The sequence below is a fragment of the Solanum lycopersicum genome, chromosome 3 (genome assembly GCF_036512215.1).
Source record: "Solanum lycopersicum chromosome 3, SLM_r2.1".
Classification (NCBI taxonomy): Eukaryota; Viridiplantae; Streptophyta; class Magnoliopsida; order Solanales; family Solanaceae; genus Solanum; species Solanum lycopersicum.
The window spans coordinates 18,720,068-18,742,455 of NC_090802.1; the positions used below are offsets into that span (position 1 = coordinate 18,720,068).

Genomic DNA, 22,388 nt, shown 5'->3' on the forward strand with positions numbered 1-22,388 from the left:
CTTCTCCTAACAAATAACTCCAATTCCCATAAAAGCCACAATCAACCAGATCATATGGAATGAGATAGTGAAGAAAGGGTGTTAGAAAACTATCCTTCCCGTGCACAACGTAGGCCCCTCTAGTGGATTGTAAACCCTGAAGAAGAACTTTCCATCATAGGGAAAGGTTTCACATAAATGAACTTCAATAAAGTTTTTCCCAACTTTAGCCTCCACTTTATATATTAAAGAATCACAACTCATACTAAGAATTGCAACACACAAGGAAGAAGTAACAATTAACACATAAGCATCCCCTTTCATCTCAACACTAACCTCTCCAATAAATGTACTATCCTCTTCATAAAAGAGAATTCCATCTTTGGAAAGTGTGTCATCACACCATAGTGGATTCTCAAACAATTGATAGCCTCTAAGACTGGCTATATTTCAAACATTATAAGGCATTTCACTATGCACACTCTCAAAAGTCATGTCATCATCAAACAAGAGATTATCCTTAAACAACTCAAGATTCTCATGAGAAAAATAAGAAATGGTGTTAAGGTCTAAAGATTCATTCAATTTATTAATTCAAACACTAAGTGGAAACAAATTGATCTTTCTAGAAGAATCAACTTGGTCATCAATAGGATCAACTAGTGTAGCATCACTTTCATCGCATGACAATGTACCCTCGTTCAAGATAAAGGTTCCAACACTAGGTGGACACGAATTGACCTTACTACAAGATTCGATTGGGTCATCAATAGGATCAACTAGTGCTTGCTCAGTCACAACAAGGATATTATCATCATACGACAAAATACTATCAAGAACATCACAAGGTAAAGACTCACTATGCTCACATAAAGACATGTTATTACTTACACTCAATGGGCTACTAGCTATAGCGTGATGTTCCAAGTTAAAGAAAGTGTAAGCATTAAGCATTGTTACCTTTATAGCTCATACGAAGAAGTGACTTCACCTTGGCTATCAATATTGGAGAAACATTTTCTTCTTTTGGAAGCTTTCAAGAACCTCATGATTCTTCACATTTTGAGATACCTCACTTGGCTTGCTTCCAAGTATACCTGCATCAGTTTTCAAACAACTAGAGAAAGAAATTTACATGAGTTAGAAGAAAAATGTGTCTACCCTCTCATCACTCCACCCATCCTCTCATTTTTCCACTCTAAAGTTCTCACTTTTCACACCCTTAGTCCTCTCAATCTTTTGCCTCTCAATTTTATGGGATTTAGGGCAAGTGCCAAGGATTTCTTTTAAAGGGTTAGAAGATCCCTTCAAGTTCAATTTCAATTTTGGTGCACAAGGAGTAAGTGTTTTAATTTCCATGTGCAACTCCTTAGTGCCAACCATACAATCTGTATCTTATTTTGCTTCCAAAGGTAAGTCCTTATGCTTATCTTCATGATCAATAACTTTCCTCATTTGTACCATAGACTTGACTTTTCAAACATCCGCAAGAAATCATCAAAATCTTCCCTCAATGTTGTAAAAGATTCTCTTAACTCTACTACTTCATGGCTTACAGTTCCTCTTCGTCTGCCTCCAACCACATCAATATATTAATAACAAGAAATATTGGAATTAGGATGAGAAGAATAAGTCATGATATTTTGAGAAGTAGTGAATGTAATGCTTCTATGGTCCACACAATAACCTTGAAACGGTCCCGCTCAAACATCTGTACCTTCTTTTATAGAATACAGGAAGTAGCAGAAGACGAGGAAGAAAATTCAACCTCACAACTTCCCTTTCCTTCTAGATTCTGCTCAAAGTATTCATCATACCTATGCGGAAAGAATTGTACCTCATATCACCATCATAACCATGGTGCAAGGCTTGAGAACCTTCATTGTCCGAATGGTATACACCATAAGTTCCTTCTACCCCTTCAACATCATCACAAGAGTCATAAGTTCAATTCATCTCAAAATCATCTCCGGAGTAGTTGTTCTCACCACTATCATGTTCATTATCTTATGAGCCAACATAAGAATCACCATCATAAATAAGAGTCCCATTTTAATACTCATTAAGACCATCATAGACATCAAAAAACTCATTTTTATCATGCTCATAGCTCACATTGCTACAAGTTGTGTGTTCACTAATGTCATCTCCATTATATTCGAAAGTTATGAATGACATTGTTCTTTGTAATCACCTTGGATACCTACAAAACTTAGAAAACCATGTTAGTGGAAAAATTCCTTACACCTCTCATATTTTATTTCGCACTCACCTTCCTACAGGGTCTTCCCAAAGTTGATAGAGAACTAAATTTGCCCACTCAATTCACAAGATCACTAATTCTTTGTGGTGGAGTGGATTCTTATGACACATGAAAGAAGGATGACCCAAAAATCTAAAGGAATTAAATCAAGAAGGTTATCACAAAAGTTTTGGGATCAAAATAAACCAAGTAACAAAAGTAGAAGAATTACTACTTGTTACTTAATTTGAAGGATCAAATAAATGATTTGATGATTAAAAACTATTTAATAAGTAATCAAAAATTCTAATCAATTGTAAAAATATTTGAAAAATAGAAGAAAAATGAGTTTAGAGGAAGAAGAAGTGAATTTTGAAAGTTGAAAAAAATTTAAGCCTCAAAAAAAGTTCATCACTTATGAGACTTTTATTGGATGATTGATGATTAAAACTAGTTAACAAGCTATTAAATAGGTTAATTATTATTTAATTAGTTTAGGATTTGAAGGGAAAATGATAGAAAAAAGAATCATGAAGTTTGGAAGCTTAGAAAAATTTCGAGGTCCAAAAAACATCCCATACTTAGAATATTTTGGGGTAAAAAAAAAAGAGGTAAATTTATCAAAACAAGAAAATTTAGGCTTTAGGGTGACTCCATAACAACATTTTAACTATTTATTAAAAATGACAATGTTTTAGTGTGTTAACATGAGTTATGTATGTTTTATTTACTTATTTGAGTGAATAAATATACTTAACAATTAAAATTAGAGCAAATGATGGAACTTAAAACATCAAAAAGGTGAAACAACACCATTAATTCGTCAGTTACATTTTTAAAATTTGATATGATATCATTATTTGTGTTGAGGATTTTTTGCTCCTTTGTTCTTAATAATTCTAAAAAAGTATACAATGAAAGTTTTGTCTTCTTAATTAATAATGTAAATGTATATTTTGTTGATTTCCAAGTGTCGTGACTCGTAATTTAGTTGAACTTCAATTTTTGGTTTTAAGTCATATGCATAATAATTGCTATAGTATATATATATAAACATGGCCATAAGGAAATTAAATTGAATCAATATTTTGATATATAGTTTCTTTAATTTATTAATCATGGTGTTAGTGTGAAATGATTTTTCTTTGGGAAAATTCCAAAATAACAATATTTTAACATTTAATGGTGCCTGCAAAACTTTTAATATTTATTAATATTTTAATATTTTAACTTGTTATATTGTTGATTTATGTATTTTTTCATTTGCTTAATTTAAAAAAACAATTAGTTATTAAAGAATGGAGAAAATTAAGTAAAAACATATTTCAAATAAGGTAATTTTTAAATTTAAACAAAGTTACCATAATTACTAATCATAATTTTGGTGTAACTTTAAGTAGACCAAGATTTATTTTTTCACTATTCTTATTCTCTTTTTATTTTTTATTTTTGGGATTAAAATTTACAAAATTTCTTTCCTGTTATATCTGTTTGGTTCCATAATTGAAATTACTTCTATCCCCTTAAACCTCAAATTTCAATATTAATTTTAACTCCATTGAAACTATTCAATCTATGTCGCGTTGAAGTCTATTGATTTAAGATTTTTTAGTGCAGTGAAGAAGATTTTAGAATGAATGTAGAATAAAAAAATACAAAATTTGTAAGCATACAAAGTGAGATTTAAATATAAACTGATCACAAAAAATAGAAAACTAGTTAGCATACATTTAGAATTAATACAAAATTAAAAAACTACCAAACTCGTCGGCATATAAAGTGAGATTGAAATACAAAGTGAACACAAAATATCTAAAACTTGTTGGCATAAAACTTAGAATAATATATAATAAAAAAAGAAATATAACACTTGTTGGCATACAAAATGAGCACAAAAAATACGAAACTTGTTGGCATACGTTTAGAACTAATACAAAATTAAAAAAAAAACAAAACTTGTCGGTGTACAAAGTAAGATTGAAATAGAAAATGTTATTTACAAAGTGAGCACAAAAAATGTAAAAAAATGTTTGCATACACTTCAAATTAAATACAAAATAAAAAAGAAATAAAACTCTTGTTGACATCTTGTAGTTAGAATATATACCAAAAAAAATTGTATGAAGCCTAATTTAGAATAGTATACAAAATTCAGTAAAACTATTTATCTAATATAAAATTAAACATATGCATAACTGGAAATGAATCCACCTACAAAATAAATACAAGTTACAACTAAAAACTTAAATTTCAGCAAGATAAACATGAATTTTGTAATGAATACAAAATGCAACAAATAATAAAAACAGTAAAGAATACAATTTTATAGTTTAGATACAAAATGCAACATGCCATAAAGTTATTTTTCATCACCCTGATCTTCAACAATTTTATCAATTTTACAAATATTGACATTTGAAAATGACACTTTTTCACATGACACATCTTTCATATCAAATTCAATACTTTTGAGCAATTTATCCTTACATTGACACTTCAAAAATGACACTTCTTCATCTGATACTTCTTCCAGATCCAGATTCAACATACAAAACATATAAAATACTTTTATCTCAATACTTTGACAAATGTTGAAAATCTTTTGAATGATTTCTTAGAAAATTGGAGGATTTTGATTCAAGAAAAAATACAAGGTCTAAAGTTATATGAATATATCGAATAATGAAAGAAATCTTTAGAGAGAAAAAGATAAATGATAGAATTGGGTAAAAAAAATTTAGAGAATGAAAAGTGGGCAATGTCGTCAATTATTTTTAGTCAAAAAGTGGGCCAAATTTGAGAAATAAGAGAAAGTTAAATGAATTATACAAGGATACATTTTATTTGTTAAAATATTGTCATTCTGACATTTAAAATAAATATTTTAAAATATTGTTACTTTGACTAAATATGTTATATATTATGATTTAATTGCTATTTTTTCCAAAAAGAAAACCTCGAAGTTTTTTGCTCTCTGAAATTGAGTCCCACACGCTGACTAGGCGTTTGGGCCTTGTTGACGCTGCCAGCTGCTAAGTTTTCCACTGACTGGCGCCTTGTGGCTATTGACGTGGCTGTCCATATGGATTTTTTCCAGATTTTGAAGTTCTTTTTTCAGATTTCAAATTTTGATGTAACGGCATTGATTATGTATACGCTAGTTCTGTTCATGTTATACTTGACATAGTGTCACGACCCAACCCGATGGGCCATGACTTGTGCCCGTTTTGGACACCCACATACAAACCTGCTAAGCATAACCAACTGAAACTAAGTCAATATGGAATTTAATAAAATCAAGTCAACCCTAACGTCATATGTATATAAAGAGGACCAGTCTCATAAGGAGTCATAACCATTCAACTGTAACAACATACGCAAGCCGACAAGACCGCCACTATCCAAAGCATAATAACATACGTAAGCCGACAAGGCTGCCACTACACAATATACAATGATGTACGCAGCCGACAAGGCTGCCCCTGTACAAGCGGACATCCCAAACAAACCTTGTCCAGACCATTATCCAAAACATATATATACAACCCACATAATGTCCAGAGACCTCTAAGAGTACAGTAGTGAAACTCGATGGGACAGGCCCCGCCATGCCCATAGACGAGCAAAAGACTACACAAAAGTTATGTACCAAAATGACTGGGCTCCGAAACAGTGGAGCTCTCCCAATCAGCAAAGTAGATATCCTAGGCGGGAGGATCACCGAACTGTGCGTCTACACCTGCGGGCATGAAACGCAGCCCCCGAGGAAAGGGGGGGGGAGTCAGTACGGACAATGTATAGAGTATGTAAAGCATAAGTTAAAGATGACAGGATACCAATATGGCAAGTCGAAACAAAATATCGCTACACTTGTACCCATTTAAGTGAAAATCATGCATATCTTTAACATATAAGGTGCCCAGCTTTTGTAACGACCTGTTTATTCGTTTTGAGCAGTAGATTTTATTTCTGGAAAAATAGACTGAGACGACGGAACCCACGACGGAACGTCATGGGCACGACGGACCGTCGAGGGTGTCTCGTCTCAAAACACTTAGAAATTCTAAAATTTGGGTGCTGAAATCGACTCTCTGAACCCTGTGACGGACCTGCAGGACGGACCGTCACAGGCACGACAAACCGTCGTGATCCACCGTTTCAAAACACTTCAACTCTTGAGAATTTGGTACAGGGAATGATTCTCTGAACGTCGTGACCGAAGTGTAGGACGGTCCGTCGTAGGTACGACGGGCCGTCACAGAATCCCTAAGGAAATCGAGTCTCTGACGAACCTGCATGACGGACCGTCGCAAGCGCGACGGGACGTCACAGGTTGCGTAATCCCAGTTGAAGTCGGAATTCTGGTTAATTTTGGTCTTACGAATGCCCCTGCTGCGTTCATGAGCTTGATGAACGGGATTTTTAAGCAATAATTGGACCTCTTCGTGATCGTATTTATTGATGATATATTGGTATACTCAAAGAGCAAGAAGGAACATGAAGAGCATTTGCGAATGGTATTGGAAATGTTGAGGGAGAAAAAGCTTTATGCCAAGTTCTCTAAGTGTGAGTTTTGGCTAGATGCAGTGTCCTTTTTGGGGCACGTGGTTTCTAAGGATGGAGTGATGGTGGATCATTCTAAGATTGAGACAGTAACGAATTGGGTAGACCTACTAATGTGTCAGAAATAAGGAGATTTGTTGGGATAGCTAGCTACTACCGCCGATTTGTCAAGGGATTCTCTTCTATTGCTTCCCAACTGACGAACTTGACTAAGCAAAATGTTCCATTTGTATGGTCAGATGAGTGTGAGGAAAGCTTTCAGAAGCTCAAGACTTTGTTGACTACCGCACCCATTCTCACCTTGCCAGTGGAAGGTAAGAATTTCATTGTCTATTGTGATGCATCTTATTCGGGTTTGGGTGCAGTGCTAATGTAAGAGAAAAATGTTATTGCTTATGCTTCAAGACAATTAAAAGTGCATGAACGTAACTATCCAACTCATGATTTGGAATTGTCCGCGGTAGTGTTTGCATTAAAGAAATGGAGACACTATCTATATGGGGTTAAGTGTGAGGTCTATACGGATCATCGTAGCCTTCAGTATGTCTTTACTCAGAAAGATTTGAACTTGAGACAGAGGAGATGAATGGAACTGCTGAAGGACTACGACATCACTATTTTGTATCATCCGGGGAAGGCGAATGTTGTAGCGGATGCTTTAAGTAGAAAGGTGGGAAGCATGGGATGTCTAGCTCACTTGCAAGCTTCTAGACGCCCATTGGCTAGAGAGGTTCAGACTCTAGCTAATGACTTGATGAGATTAGAAGTAAATGAGAAGGGAGGATTGTTGGCTAGTGTGGAGTCAAGATCTTCTTTTCTTGACAAAATTAAGGGAAAACAGTTTGATGATGAGAAACTAAGGCGAATCCAATATAAAGTATTGCGAGGGGAGACTAAGGAAGCACAAATCGATGAGGAAGGTGTTTGGAGAATCAAGGGAAGGGTATGTGTACCCCGCGTCGATGATTTAATCAACACTATTTTGACTGAGGCTCATAGTCTAAGGTATTCTATACATCCGGGTGCAACCAAGATGTATCGTGACCTAAAACAACACTTTTGGTGGAGTAGAATGAAGCGTGATATTGTTGACTTTATTGCCAAGTGTCCAAACTGTCAACAAGTAAAGTATGAACACCAAAGTCTAGAGGAACACTTCAGAGAATGCCCATTCCGGAATTGAAGTGGGAAAGAATTGCAATGGACTTTGTGGTTGGTCTTCCAAGGACAATGGGTAAGTATTACTCCATTTGGGTGATTGTTGATAGGTTAACTAAGTCTGCTCATTTCATTTCGGTCAAGGTTACTTACAATGCAGAGAAGTTAGCCAAACTTTACATCTCAGAAGTGGTGCGATTGCATGGGGTTCCACTCTCCATTATATCAGATAGAGGTACGCAGTTTACTTCTACGTTTTGGAAAACACTGCATATGAAATTGGGTACTAGATTGGACCTTAGTACCGCGTTCCATCCTAAGATCGATGGTCAGTCTGAGCGAACGATTCAAGTGTTAAAGGATATGCTTCGCGCATGTGTGATAGAGTTTAGTGGCCATTGGGATAGTTTCTTACCCTTAGCAGAATTTTCATACAACAATAGCTATAATTCGAGCATTGATATGGCTCCATTTGAAGCATTGTATGGCAGGAGATGTAGGTCCCCCATTGGTTGGTTTGATGCATTCGAGGTTAGACCTTGGGGTACGGATCTCTTAAGGGAATCGATGGAGAAGGTGAAATCTATTCAAGAAAAGCTTCTAGCGGCGCAAAGTAGACAAAAAGAGTATGTAGATCGAAAGGTTAGAGACTTGGAGTTCATGGAGGGTGAACAAGTCTTGTTGAAGGTTTCACCGATGAAAGGGGTGATGCGGTTTGGTAAGGTAGGTAAACTTAGCCAAAGGTATATTGGTCCATTTGAAGTACTTAAGCGAGTAGGGGAGGTGGCTTATGAGTTAGCCTTGCCTCCAGGGCTGTCCGGGGTACATCCGGTATTCCATGTGTCGATGTTGAAAAGATACCATGGGGATGGAAACTATATTATCCGTTGGGATTCAGTTTTGCTTGATGGGAATTTTCCGATGAGGAGGAGCCTGTTGCTATTCTAGATAGAGAAATTCGCAAGTTGAGATCAAGGGAGATTGCATCCATCAATGTTCAATGGAAGAATCAACCCGTTGAAGAAGCCACTTGGGAGAAGGAGGCGGATATGCGAGAAAAATACCCACATCTGTTTACAGATTCAGGTACTCCTTTTCGCCCTTGTTTTCCTTCTTGTGATCGTTCGGAGATGAACGATGGGTAAATTGGTATCTAATGTAACGACCTGTTTAGTCATTTTGAGCAGCAGATTTTATTTCAGGAAAAACAGGCTGAGACGACGGAACCCACGATGGAACGTCATGGGCACGACGGACCGTCGAGGGTGTCTCGTCCCAAAACACTTAGATATTCTGAAATTTGGGTGCTGAAATCGACTCTCTGAACCCTGGGATAGACCTGCAGGATGAACCGTCACAGGCACGACGAACCGTCGTGATCCACCATTTCAAAACACTTCAACTCTTGAGAATTTGGTACAGAGAACGATTCTCTGCACTTCCGTCACGACGTTCAGAGAATCGTTCCCTGTACCAAATTGTACGACGGGCCGTCACAGACTCCTTAAGGAAATTGAGTCTCTGACGAACCTGCATGACGGACCGTCGCAAGCGCGACGGGACGTCACAGGTTGCGTAATCCCAGTTGAAGTCGGAATTCTTGTTAAGTTTTAAAGGGGCGTTTTGGTCTATTCCTGCTATAATTATATGTTTCGTGGGTCTATATTAATAACTCAATTTCTTGGGGGATAAAAGAGGTAACCTTAAGTTAATTAGTGGGCTATTATTGTGATCTTTTATTCTTAATTATATACTAATTAGGGTAAAAGAAAGAGGGTTTGAATAAAGAAAATAGAAAGAACAAGAGAAAGAGAGAGAAGGGAATCGATAGAGAGAGAGACGATCGAGAAGGGGAAAAACACAAAGCTTTGGGAAAATTTGCTTGCTTGATCACGAATCTTCGGTAAAGGTAGGTTATGGTTTTCATGCTTTCATAGTAAACTCTTAATAGAGAATGATATGTATTGGTAGTATTGTAAACCCTGCTATGTGCTTAATTGTATGCATGCATGAACGTGATTATATAATTGTGATTACATTAACCATGATGAAGTTATTGAATCCCAAATCTTGATAAAAACCTAATCTCATTTTAATGATGATGCCTTGGTAAGGGAGAAGGCTTGATGAACTAAAGTAATGAGATTGATGATGCCTTGGTAAGAAAGAAGGCTTGATGAATTGATGGAAGGAGATTAGGGGATCGGGTGTCACGGACCGACACGTAGTATTAGGGGATCGGGTGTCACGAACCGACACATAGTATTAGGGGATCGGGTGTCACGAACCGACACGTAGATTTAAGGGATCGGGTGTCACGAACAGACACGTAGAATTAGAGGATCGGGTGTCACGGACCGACACGTAGTATTAGGGGATCGGGTGTCACGAACCGACACGTAGTATTAAGGGATCGGGTGTCACGAACCAACACGTAGATTTAGGAGATCGGGTGTCACGAACCGACACGTAGAATTAGGGGATCGGGTGTCACGAACCGACACGTAGTATTGGGGGATCGGGTGTCACGAACCGACACGTAGTATTAGGGGATCAGGTGTCACGAACCGACACGTAGTATTAGGGGATCGGGTGTCACGAACTGACACGTAGATTTAGGGGATCGGGTGTCACGAACCGACACATAGATTTAGGGTATCGGGTGTCACGAACCGACACATAGATTTAGGGGATCGGAGTGTCACGTACCGACACAAGAGGATTAATGAATATTGAGGGAGCGGAGTGTCACGTACCGACACAAGAGAAATAAAGATAATGAATCTTGAAAGATGTTAATATACTCAATCCAATGAACATGATTCCCAAATGAGTATGGTATCGAATGCGAACTTGACGGTAATTGTTAATGATATAGTATTTGTTGTTGCTACATGTTGAGTATCATATTTGATTTTATGATATTACTTGGTATATATTGATTTCTATTTTGAGTTGGCCGATGATATCTACTCAGTACCCGTGTTTTGTACTGACCCCTACTTTTATGTTCTCTTCTTGTTTATTTGTGGAGTGCGGCAAACGTGCCATCGTCTTCAACTCAACAGTAATTCAAGCCAGTCTAACTACATCGGAAATTCAGGGTGAGCTAATGCTTCTAGCTTGGACTGGATTTTCTTCTTCAAGTCTTGATGCCTTGAACTTCCGGCATGGACTAGCTTCTTATGTATTTTTAGATTTTAGAATACTCTTAGTTTAGTCGTTTGATCGTAGATGTTCTTGTGATGATGACTTCCAGATTTTAGGGATAATAATAGTTATTGATTTTATTATTGAGTTTAAGTCTTCCGCATTACTTTATGTTGATATTATATTGATATGTTAAGGTTTAAATTGGTTGGTTCGTTCACATAGGAGAGTAAGTGTGGGTGCCAGTCGCGGCCCGATTTGGGTCGTGACAGCTTCCCTAGTAGGGGGCTCGGCAAAATAATCATCACGTCATCTCCGTCATCATCATCATCATAACCATCCTCATCACCAATCATATAATATACATACCTAGCCCTCTAGTGAGGGATTCAGTGACATATGCAAGAAACTCCGCATGAACATTACCTGGCCCGGCACTCGGTGAAATGATAAATGACTCTATGCATGAGTAGAATATTATGAGCAACCATATGCAATTAAAACCATTTCTTATAACTCAATAGAACAATCATCGTGAACCAGCAAGGAGTATTGCCAAAGATTAACGTTTTATCAAGATTATGAACCTTTAATACGATATGGAAACATAAAATCTCAATGACTCTAAGAAGCACTACTATAGATATGAGAAATCATCATAGCCTTAGACATAGCCGATATATGGAGGAATAGTTGTGGAAGCAAGAATATAGGTCAGCTAGACGCTCTAGAGGTAAGTATCAAACCTGTCCGTTATTCGCTTATTTTTAAAAGTCATGCCAAACAAAGAAAAAAAGGACAGCGTTACATACCGTATAGTCGAGCCGCACGTCCAATATTTACTGCTCAAGCTATTAATCTATAACAAGCAACAATTGTGCCGCAATTAGATAAACGTTGCACTTTATTATCTTGTAAGCTAGCTAATAATCTAACGAAAATCCGGCAGCACTTCCCCTATTTTCCTTGCTTTGACCCAATCCGAAAACAAACCAAATTATCCACAGCAATACCAATAACACATATAACCCAATAAATCATATTAAACAGACCCCTCCCCAAAATAGTTCCATCTCGGCAACCATAGCAGTGAAGCAATGACACACCGAGCGATAACTCGTTTTATAATTCGCAACACATATACCTTATCGTATTCATACTTTGGAGTATATACTCATAATCACATTGAAAATATACATAACGCCAAAACAGAATTTTCCAGCAGTTTGCTTTAATCAAAACAGCCCAAGCACCAACACGACACCACTAATAATCCAATTATGGTTTCCGTTCATACTGAGAACATTCAATTACTAAAACAAACTTCCTAAGCTACTGGTCACGCCCCCTTCTTCATATTAATGGCTTCCTAAGGTATTCTAAAGAATTAACACACCAAGCAAGGAGATTACTAACCGAATTATTTGCAGCTGCTGGCCAAGAGTTGCAGGGTTGGTTTCTCCATTTCCATGGCTGCCTAAGCCAAGTGGTGAAGAAGATGATATGCAGTAATGCATTTCACCACTTTATTTAGTATGGAGTGGATTTCTCCACCACATTTATAATATGAAGTGGAGGTAGCCCCCCTCTACACGTGTCCACTAAGGCCAGCTCCCAATTAGATCCCTTTTCAATTTTTGCGTTGAGTGGTGGGGCCCTATGGATTAATTTAATCCTAATCAGCCACTAATTATGAGTGGTAGGGCCCACTGGATAAAATTAATCCTAATCAGCCACTAATTAATCCCTCACTTAAAGTTAATGGCACTTACATTAGCCAAATCATACTTAATATCACATTTGGAATTAACATCCTTGCCTAATATTTCTTGAATCACTTGGAACTTAAAATAAAATCTCATTCCGCGGACTTACGTCTACTAGATCAAGACGCGCACTACGTATAAAAAAATACGAGGCATAACATCCTTACTCCCTTGGGAACATTCGTCCTCGAATGTTAAGTTAGCGTCTTACAAAAAGAAATTCCAGCGAGGTCTCTCTAACAATTATACCTATCAACCTGCATTCCGTAACTTACAGATTCCTCATAGAGTCACAACTTACTACATGATCTCGTTTATCAATTAATATAGTAAAGCTAGGATTTGAATTACCTGCAGGTACGGGGAACAAGTAAGGATACTTATTCTTCATTTTGTCTTCCGTTTCCCAAGTCATCTCCTCCCTATTATTATTTTGCCACAACACTTTGAAGGAAGCAACATCCTTAGTACGTAACCTTCTAACCTGGAGATCAAGTATAGTTATGGGTCTCTCCTCATATGACAACTCCTCTGTTACCTGAACATCATCTACGGGGAATACTCTAGTAGGATCACCAATACATTTATCTCGGACTAAGCTTCTTCTTCCTGCCGAATTTCATCACACCCCTTATGGGTGATACCTTCAGGAATACCCAGTCACCAATCTGAAACTCCAAATCTCGATGCCGATTATCTGCATATGACTTTAGTCGACTCTGGGCCGCTAATATTCTTTCTTGAATAAGCTTCACCTTGTCAACAGCTTGCTGAATTACATCTGGGCCTATTAACTTAGTCTCACCAACATCAAACAAACCAATGGGTGACTGCACTTCCTCTAATATAAGGCCTCATACGGTGCCATCTAGATACTAGAATGATAGCTATTATTATAGGCAAACTCAATGAGCGGAAAGTGGTTATCCCAGCTACCTTTGTAGTCAATAATATAGGCCCGCAACATATCTTCTAATGTCTGAATAGTACTCTCAACCTGCCCATCAGTATGAGGGTGAAATGTTGTGCTAAGGTTCACCTGTGTCCCCAATCCCTTCTGAAATGATCTCCAAAAGCTGATTGCAAATTGAGCTCCTCTGTCTGATATAACGGACGTGGGCACCCCATGAAGTCTCACTATCTCCCTGAAATATAACCTCGCATAATCTTCAGCCGAATAAGTAGTCATGACTGGAAGAAACTGGGCCAATTTTGTCAGCCTATCTACAATAACCCATATAGAGTCACACTTCCGTTGAGGGCGAGGTATGCCTGTAATGAAGTCCATATTAATCATCTCCCATTTCCAAGTCGGGATCTCTATCTCCTGTAATAATGCACCAGGCTTTTGATGTTCGATCTTGACTTGTTGACAATTTGGGCACTGAGCAACAAACTCTTCTATGTCCTTTTTTCATGCAAAACCACCAATATAAGCATCATAGGTGATGATACATTTTCATTGTCCCTAGGTGAATAGAATAACGGGCAGAGTGTGCCTCTCCCATAACCTGCCGTCGTAGCCCCGCAGTATTGGGTACACACAATCTGCCTTCATATCGTAACACTCCGTCAGGTATAACCTTAAATGGGGTCTTTTCCTTTTGAAGAGTTGCATCTCTATACTGTGCCAGAATAGGGTCCTTGTATTGGTGTCTCTTTACCTCATCTATGATTAAGGACTCAGCAACCTCTCGAATAGAAACGCCACTATCTTCTGAATTAGCCAGACGGACTCCAAGGCTGGATAGCCGCTGAATCTCCCAAACCATATCCCTCCTTGATGGTTGTACATCTGTCAAGCTACCCATGGAATTACGGCTAAGAGCATCTGCTACAACATTTGCTTTCCCTGGATCATATAAAATATAAACATCATAATCCTTTAGCAACTCTAACTACCACCTCTGTCGTAAGATCAGCTCCTTCTGTTTAAAGATATATTGGAGACTCTTATGATCTGTATAGATGTCCACATGGACAACATATAAATAATGCATCCATATCTTCAACGCATGAACCAAGACCGCTAACTCCAGATCCTCAGTAGGGTAGTTCTTTTCATGCTTCCTAAGCTGTCGGGAGGCATAGGCTATAACTTTTCCATGCTACATCAATACACATCCTAGCCCAACACCCGAAGCATCACAATAAATAACATAGCCATCTGGTTTCTCCGAAAGACTTAGGACTGGAGCTGTAGTCAATTTGTCTTTCAATAGATGGAAGCTTCGCTCACAAGCATCAGTCCACTGGATCTTGGTTGCCTTTTGAGTTAGCCTTGTCAAAGGCGCTGAAATTGAGGCAAACTTTTCTACCAATCTCCTGTAATATCCTGCTAACCCCAGAAAGTTGCGTACCTCAGTAGGTGTCGTAGGTCTGGGCCAAGTCTTTACCGCCTCAATCTTCTGCGTGTCTACCCGAATACCATCAGCTCCAATAATATGCCACAAGAATGCCAAGTAAGTCAACCAGAACTCGCACTTAGAAAATTTAGCATACAACTTTTGGTGTTGAAGCACCCTAAGTACCTTCCTTAAATTGTCTGCATGCTCCTCTTGTGAACGTGAATAGACCAGAATATCGTCTATAAATACAATAACAAACATATCAAGGAATGGTTTAAATACTTGATTCATTAAATCCATAAACACCGCTGGAGCATTAGTCAGCCCAAAAGACAGCACTCTAAACTCATATTGCCAGTATCGGGTCCTGAATGTGTCTTTGGAATATCTGCCTCCCTTACCCGCACCTGATGATAACCTGACTGGAAGTCTATCTTTGAAAAACACTTTGCACCCTGCAACTGGTCAAATAGATCGTCAATCCTTAGGAGGGGATACCTGTTCTTTATTCTTACTTTGTTCAGCTGCCTATAATCAATACACATCCGCAGCGACCCATCCTTCTTCCTCACAAATAGTACCGATGCTCCCCAATGTGATGTACTAGGCCTGATGAAGCCCTTTTCTAGCAAATCCTTCAATTGCTCTTTCAATTCTTTAAACTCAGCAAGTGCCCTTCTATAAGGAGGTATAGGTATAGGTTGGGTATCTGGCAGTACATCTATAATTAACTCTATCTTTCTTTCTGGAGGAAGGCCTGGAAGTTCCTCGGGGAATACATCGGGAAATTTATTAACTACCGGGACTGATTGAAGAGACGATGCCTCTGCCTCTATGTCATGCACCCGAAAAACATGGTAAATATAGCCTTTTCTAACCATCTTCCCGGCCTTGAGGTATGAAATGAACTTACCTTTCGGCGATACTGTACTCCCCTTCCACTCTATAATCGGTTCCCTTGGAAATTGAAATCGAACTATCTTTCCTCTAAAATCAACATTAGCATAACAAGCAGTTAATCAATCCATGCCCATGATAATATCAAACTCAATCATATTTAACTCTATTAGATAAGCTAAGGTACGACGACTATATATTACTACTGACCAATTCTTATTTACTCGTGTAGCTATGACAAAATCTCCTACAGGTGTAGCTACCTCAAATGGTTCTATCAACTCAGACTCTATTCCGATCCTACTAGCAACAAAGGGAGATATAAATGATAAGGTGTAACCTGGGTCTATAAATGCATACACACTTCGGGAGAATAGTGATAATATACATGTGATCACATTAGGTGACGCCTCATGATCCTTCCTATTAGTCAAAGCATATATACGGTTCGAGGGACCACTAGAACTTGAAGCTCTACCACGTCCTCTACCATGGCCTACTGGCGCCTGAATACCCTGCCCCATAGGGCGCATAGCCACACAGGAAGATGAACCAGCAACGGACCCTGTAGGCTATGCCATACCACTTGCACTACCACTAAGATGACCCTCCCTCATAGTATGGCCCTGACGGCTGCAAGAAAAACACGCACTTGTAGCCCAACGACATTCCCCATGATGGGACCTACTACAACAAGAAAATCGAGGCAAAGGTGGCCTCGACAGGCTCAAACCCCTGCCCATCTGTGACCCTGATGCCCTAGAGCTCTGACCAGCTTACGAATATCCCATACGATCGAACCCCCTATCCATGAAACGTGGGGGTTCACTCTGTGCTGGCTGGGAAGAAAATCTAACTTGTTGCTGAGACTGCCCGCTTCGAAACTCGTCAGGATAACCTGCTGATCTAGCCCTTTTATGCTGGCCTCTATTATAATCTTTATCTGGTTGACGTCCCCGGTGCCAATCCTCTACCCCTTGTTCATATGCCTGCACCTGAGCAATGTCCATACATTGCTGAAGAGTCACTACCATACAACCGTCAATCAGATAACGATCCAATCTGATCACATAACGATATATACCCTGTCTGCCATATCAGCCACATAACTAGGAGCATGCCTAGCCAATGAATCAAACTCGAGGCTATACTCTCGAACGCTCCTGCCATTTTTCTTTAAACGCAAGAATCTATTAACTCTAGCTCGCTTCATCTCTAGAGGAAGGAAAGTTGCTGTAGAAAGCCTCCACAAATTCATCCCATACCGATGGAGGAGCACCCTCATCCCTAGATAACTCCCAAGACTCATACCAATTAATAGCTACATCCCGCAAATGATACGTAGCCAACTCAACTGACTCGGTCTCCGAAGCCTTGATTATCCTCAATGTACACTGCATCTGACGAATAAACTCTTGCGGATCATCCTGGGGCCTTGACCCAAAGAACTCTGGAGGATTACAAGTTAAGAAGTCACGAGCCCTTAAGCTATCAGATTTGTCCGCAGGATCAACTCCTAGTCCATGCCTGCGAGCCTGACCTGTCACTAATCTAGTCAGCAACTGAACCGCATCTCTCATGGCCCTATCCTCCGCCCCTGACTGAGAGCTGGAGGTTTAGGTGCTGAGGCCTCAGAGGTTGGTGGTGTCCCTCGAACTAGAGCTGTTGCTTCTCTAAGATCCTCTAGCAGTGGCGGTGTAGCAGAGCTCTCTGACTGGAGCATAATATCAGGCATAGACTAGGCACAGTCCCTAGTAACTCTCCGGGTCTGACTAGTACCTTCTGCTACCGATTTGCCTATCTGGGCGGCTGTCGCTTTCTTTGGAGGCATAGCTGAAAACACACGGATTCGTTGTAGAGGGATTATCCTATTAGTATAGCTCTATCGCGCGATCTAGAATAAGAAGAAAGGATGACATCCTAAATGTCATGTAGCTTCCTGTTTATAGATGTGGTGCACAACACACCAATAAACAAGACTCTACTAGATACGGTTTGTAGACACTTCAGAGGAAAAACCACTCTGATACCACTCTTTGTCACGACCCAACCCGATGGGCCGTGACTAGTGCCCGTTTTGGACACCCACATACAAACCTGCTAAGTATAACCTACTAAAACTAAGAAAATATGGAATTTAATCAAATCAAGCCAACCCCACCTTCATATATATATATATTAAGAGGACATGTCTCATGAGGATTCATAACCATTCAACCGTAAGAACATACGCGAGCCGAAAATGCCACCACTATCCAAAGCATAATAACATACGTAAGCCAATAAGGCTGCCACTACACAATACACAATGATGTACGCAGCCGACAAGTCTGCCCCTGTACAACCGGACATCCCAAACAAATCATGTCCAGACCATTATACAAAACATATATATACAACCCACATAATGTCCATAGACCTCTAAGAGTACAGTAGTGAAAATCGACGGGACAGGGCCCCGCCATACCCATAGACGAGCAAAAGACTACACAAAAGTTATGTACCAGAACGACTGGGTCCGGTACAGTGGATCTTTCCCAATAAGAAGAGTATATATCCTAGGCGGGAGGATCACCGAACTGTGCATCTACACCTACGGGCATGAAACACAGCCCCCTGAGGAAAGGGGGGTCAGTACAGACAATTTACTGAGTATGTAAAGCATAAGGTAAAGATGACAAGATACCAATATGGCAAGTCGAAACAAAATATCGCTACACATGTACCCTTTTAAGTGAAAATCATGCATATCTTTAACATATAAGGTGCCCAGCTTCCCTTGTAAGGGGCTCGACAAAATAATCATCACGTCATCTCCGTCATCATCATCATCATAACCATCCTCATCACCAATCATATATATATAATATACATACCTGGCCCTCTAGTGAGGGACTCGGTTACATATGCAAGAAACTCCGCACGAACATTACTTGGCGCGGGACTCGGTGAAATGATAAATAACTCTATGCACGAGTAGAATATTATGAGCAACATATGCAATTAATATCATTTCTTATAACTCAATAGAACAATCATCGTGAACCAGCAAGGAGTATTACCAAAGATTAACGTTTTATCAAGATTATGAACCTTTAATACGATATGGAAACATAAAATCTCAATGACTCTAAGAAGCACTACTATAGATATGATAAATTATCATAGCCTTAGACATAGCCGATATATAGAGGAATAATTGTGGAAGCAAGAATATACGTCATCTAGACCCTCTAGAGGTAAGTATCAAACCTGTCCGTTATTCGCTTACTTTTAAAAGTCATGCCAAAAACAAAGAAAGAAACGACAACGTTACATACCGTATAGTCGAGCCGCACGTCCAATATTTACTACTATAAGAAGCAACAATCATGCCGCAATTAGATAAACGTCGCGCTTTACTATCTTGTAAGCTAGCTAATAATCTAACAAAATTCCGGCAGCACTTCCCCTATTTTCCTTGTTTCGTCCCAATCCGACAACAACCCAAATTATCCACAGAAATACCAATAACACATATAACCCAACAAATCATATTAAACAGCCCCCTCCCCAAAACAGTTCCATCTCGGCAACCATAGCACCGAAGCAACGACACACCGAGCGATAACTCATTTTATAATTTGCAACACATCTACCTTATCGTATTAATCCTTTGGGGTACATACTCATAATCACATTGAACATATACATAACGCCAAAACAGAATTTTCCCGTAGTTTGCTTTAATCAAAAAAGCCCAAGCACCAACACGACACCACTAATAATCCGATTATGGTTTCCGTTCATACTTAGCACATTGAATAAGTAAAACAAACTTCCTAAGCTACTGGTCACGCCCCTTTCTTAATATTAATGGATAATTAACAAAGGTATTCTAAAGAATTAACACACCAAGCAAGGAGATTACTAACAGAATTATTTGCAGCTGCTGGCCAAGAGTTGCAGGGTTTGTTTCACCATTTCCATTGCTCCCTAAGCCAAGTGGTGAAGAAGATGATATGCAGCAATGCATTTCACCACTTTATTTAGTATGGAGTGGATTTATCCATCTCATTTGTTGATCTTGTATGCTAACAGAGTCCGCACTCGCCCGAGAACACGTACGTCCTCCCTATAATTGTCTTGTCTTTGTTATGGTTTCAGAGCCTACGTCTACCCGTATGGAGCCACCATCGGTACTACTCCAGGAGGCCCTTGTTGGCATATCAGGTGCCATTGAACACAGTCCAGGGAAAGCATCTATCTATAGTGATAGTGATCCATCGCCTTGACTTGAGTCTCCACCACATCTATTTCCTGCCCGCTTGTAGCGGTTGGTTAGGCTAGGCCGGTTAGAACCTCTCCGCAGTTCTCGATTCTGATTGAACTAGGGAGGATCGGTTAATGAATTGATAATGAGATGGACTAAGCAATCTAAAGTGAATATTCATTGAGACGAAGTATGATATTAAGTGAAGGAAAGGGGAATTTTAAGAAAAAGATCTTTGTTTTTAGATCTTTTTCATGAAGTGGAGGTAGCCCCCCTCTACACGTGTCCACTAAGGCCAGCTCCCAATCAGATCCCTTTTGAATTTTTGCCTTGAAGTGTGGGGCCCAATGGATTAAATTAATCCTAATCAGCCACTAATTATGAGTGGTGGGGCCCACTGGATTAAATTAATCCTAATCAGCCACTAATTAATCCCTCACTTAAAGTTAATGGCACTTACATTAGCCAAATCATACTTAATATTACATTTGGAATTAACATCCTTGCCTAATATTTCTTGAATCACTTAGAACTTAAAATAGAATCTCATTCCCCGGACATAGGTCTACTAGATCATGATGCGCACTACATATAGAAAAATACGAGGCATAACACATAGACTTATAGTGTAGGTGAGGGATCATGTTTGTTCTATGATTAGTATTGGTTTAAACGCTCGAAAGATGATGTAACGCCTTGCATGTTTCAGTATGTGCATTGCAAGTTAACTCTGACAGAAAGTATTTAAGTATTTATAGTAAGGTGGTAATTGAGATTAAAGTTGAAAGTTAAGTTCTAAGTTGAAGAAAAAGAGATTAACATTCATAAACTGAAATAAAATAACTGAGCTGCTTGCTTGGGTTAATTAAGCTAGCAGTTGCATCACCTACTTGAGATATAATATAGTTAAAGGGCCTATGTTTGATGGACCAGATTTAGGCTTATATTAATGGGCTTACTTGAAGACCAAACCTATTAAATGAAATTAGAAATGAAAGAAAGCCAACAGCTAAATCTGCCAAGGCCTAATATGGATAAATCTAGGTGAAAGCAAGTAGATGCATCACCTAGTTTGACCTTTTGATCTTCTTGATGCACATAAGCAGGTGCATCATACTTTACCACTTAGTGGGTGAAAATAAACAAAAAGAAAGGAGTATCTAGAGGATATTTTTAGAGTTAATAAAGCTCCATATAAATCTAATATGAACTGATCTTTTCACCTATTTTAACACATAAAAATAAGAATTAACTCCAGCTCATTCTCTCTTTTCTCTTCAAGATTAAACCAGCAGCCTTAAAGTTTTTTTATGGTTCTTGAAGAAATCCTCATATCTTCAAACCGAGGTAAGTAAAAACTCATGGATTTATCTTAATTCTCACATGGATGATTAGGAAATTATGTCATAATGCTTTTATATAAGTACAAAGGCAAAATATTTCCAGCAGCTACTGCTCACTTCCATAGTTATTGAAATAACTTTCTCTTCTTCTTTGGCTTAAGTGTGAAGCGAAGCTGAAGTTCTAAAAGAATTCAAGTTATAAGGAGAAGTTGCAGTTAGGTAAGGTGACTGCTCCATTTTTGTCTTCCTTATGTATGAGTTTGAGTTAGGAATTAGTGGTGTGTTGTCACGAAGAACTCAAGGGGGTGGTGAGTTCAATACATGGTTGTATGATAAAGAATATTTGGGGCAATTCTATGTGTATTACTGTTGACGCAGCTTGGTTGATCTTGGGGAAAAGATGTATAATGCATGTGTTGGACAGAGAATGAGGGTGTGGTGATACACATTATGTTAAGGGTTGTATGGCCTCATTATCTGTCAAAGTTAGCTATTGTTTTACGAGGCTCATGGTGTTATATCTGCTAATTTTAGTTTACCATGACTTAATTATAGATTAAAACCAAGAAGAGAAGTTTGAATCATGAAGGTATATTAGTCAGAGGATAAGGTATGTAAGGCTATTCGATCCCATATTCCTTGGCAAGAAATCTGATACTTGCGATTAATATCAATGAAGTGAATCTGCAA

At 38.7% G+C, this 22,388-nt stretch overlaps 1 protein-coding gene across 1 annotated transcript; it reads right to left on the reverse strand.

The window, feature by feature from the left end:
* Positions 1–573: 573 nt before the first annotated feature.
* Positions 574–16,087, reverse strand: LOC138347445 (uncharacterized). Its single transcript, XM_069295740.1, has 8 exons — positions 15,562–16,087; positions 15,255–15,445; positions 13,795–14,266; positions 13,503–13,699; positions 13,210–13,396; positions 1,797–1,898; positions 1,024–1,076; positions 574–939 (listed from the first exon to the last, which is right to left on the reverse strand). The coding sequence occupies exons 1-8, from the start codon at positions 16,085–16,087 to the stop codon at positions 574–576; spliced, it is 2,094 nt and encodes a 697-aa protein (XP_069151841.1).
* Between the last annotated feature and the right edge of the window lie 6,301 nt (positions 16,088–22,388).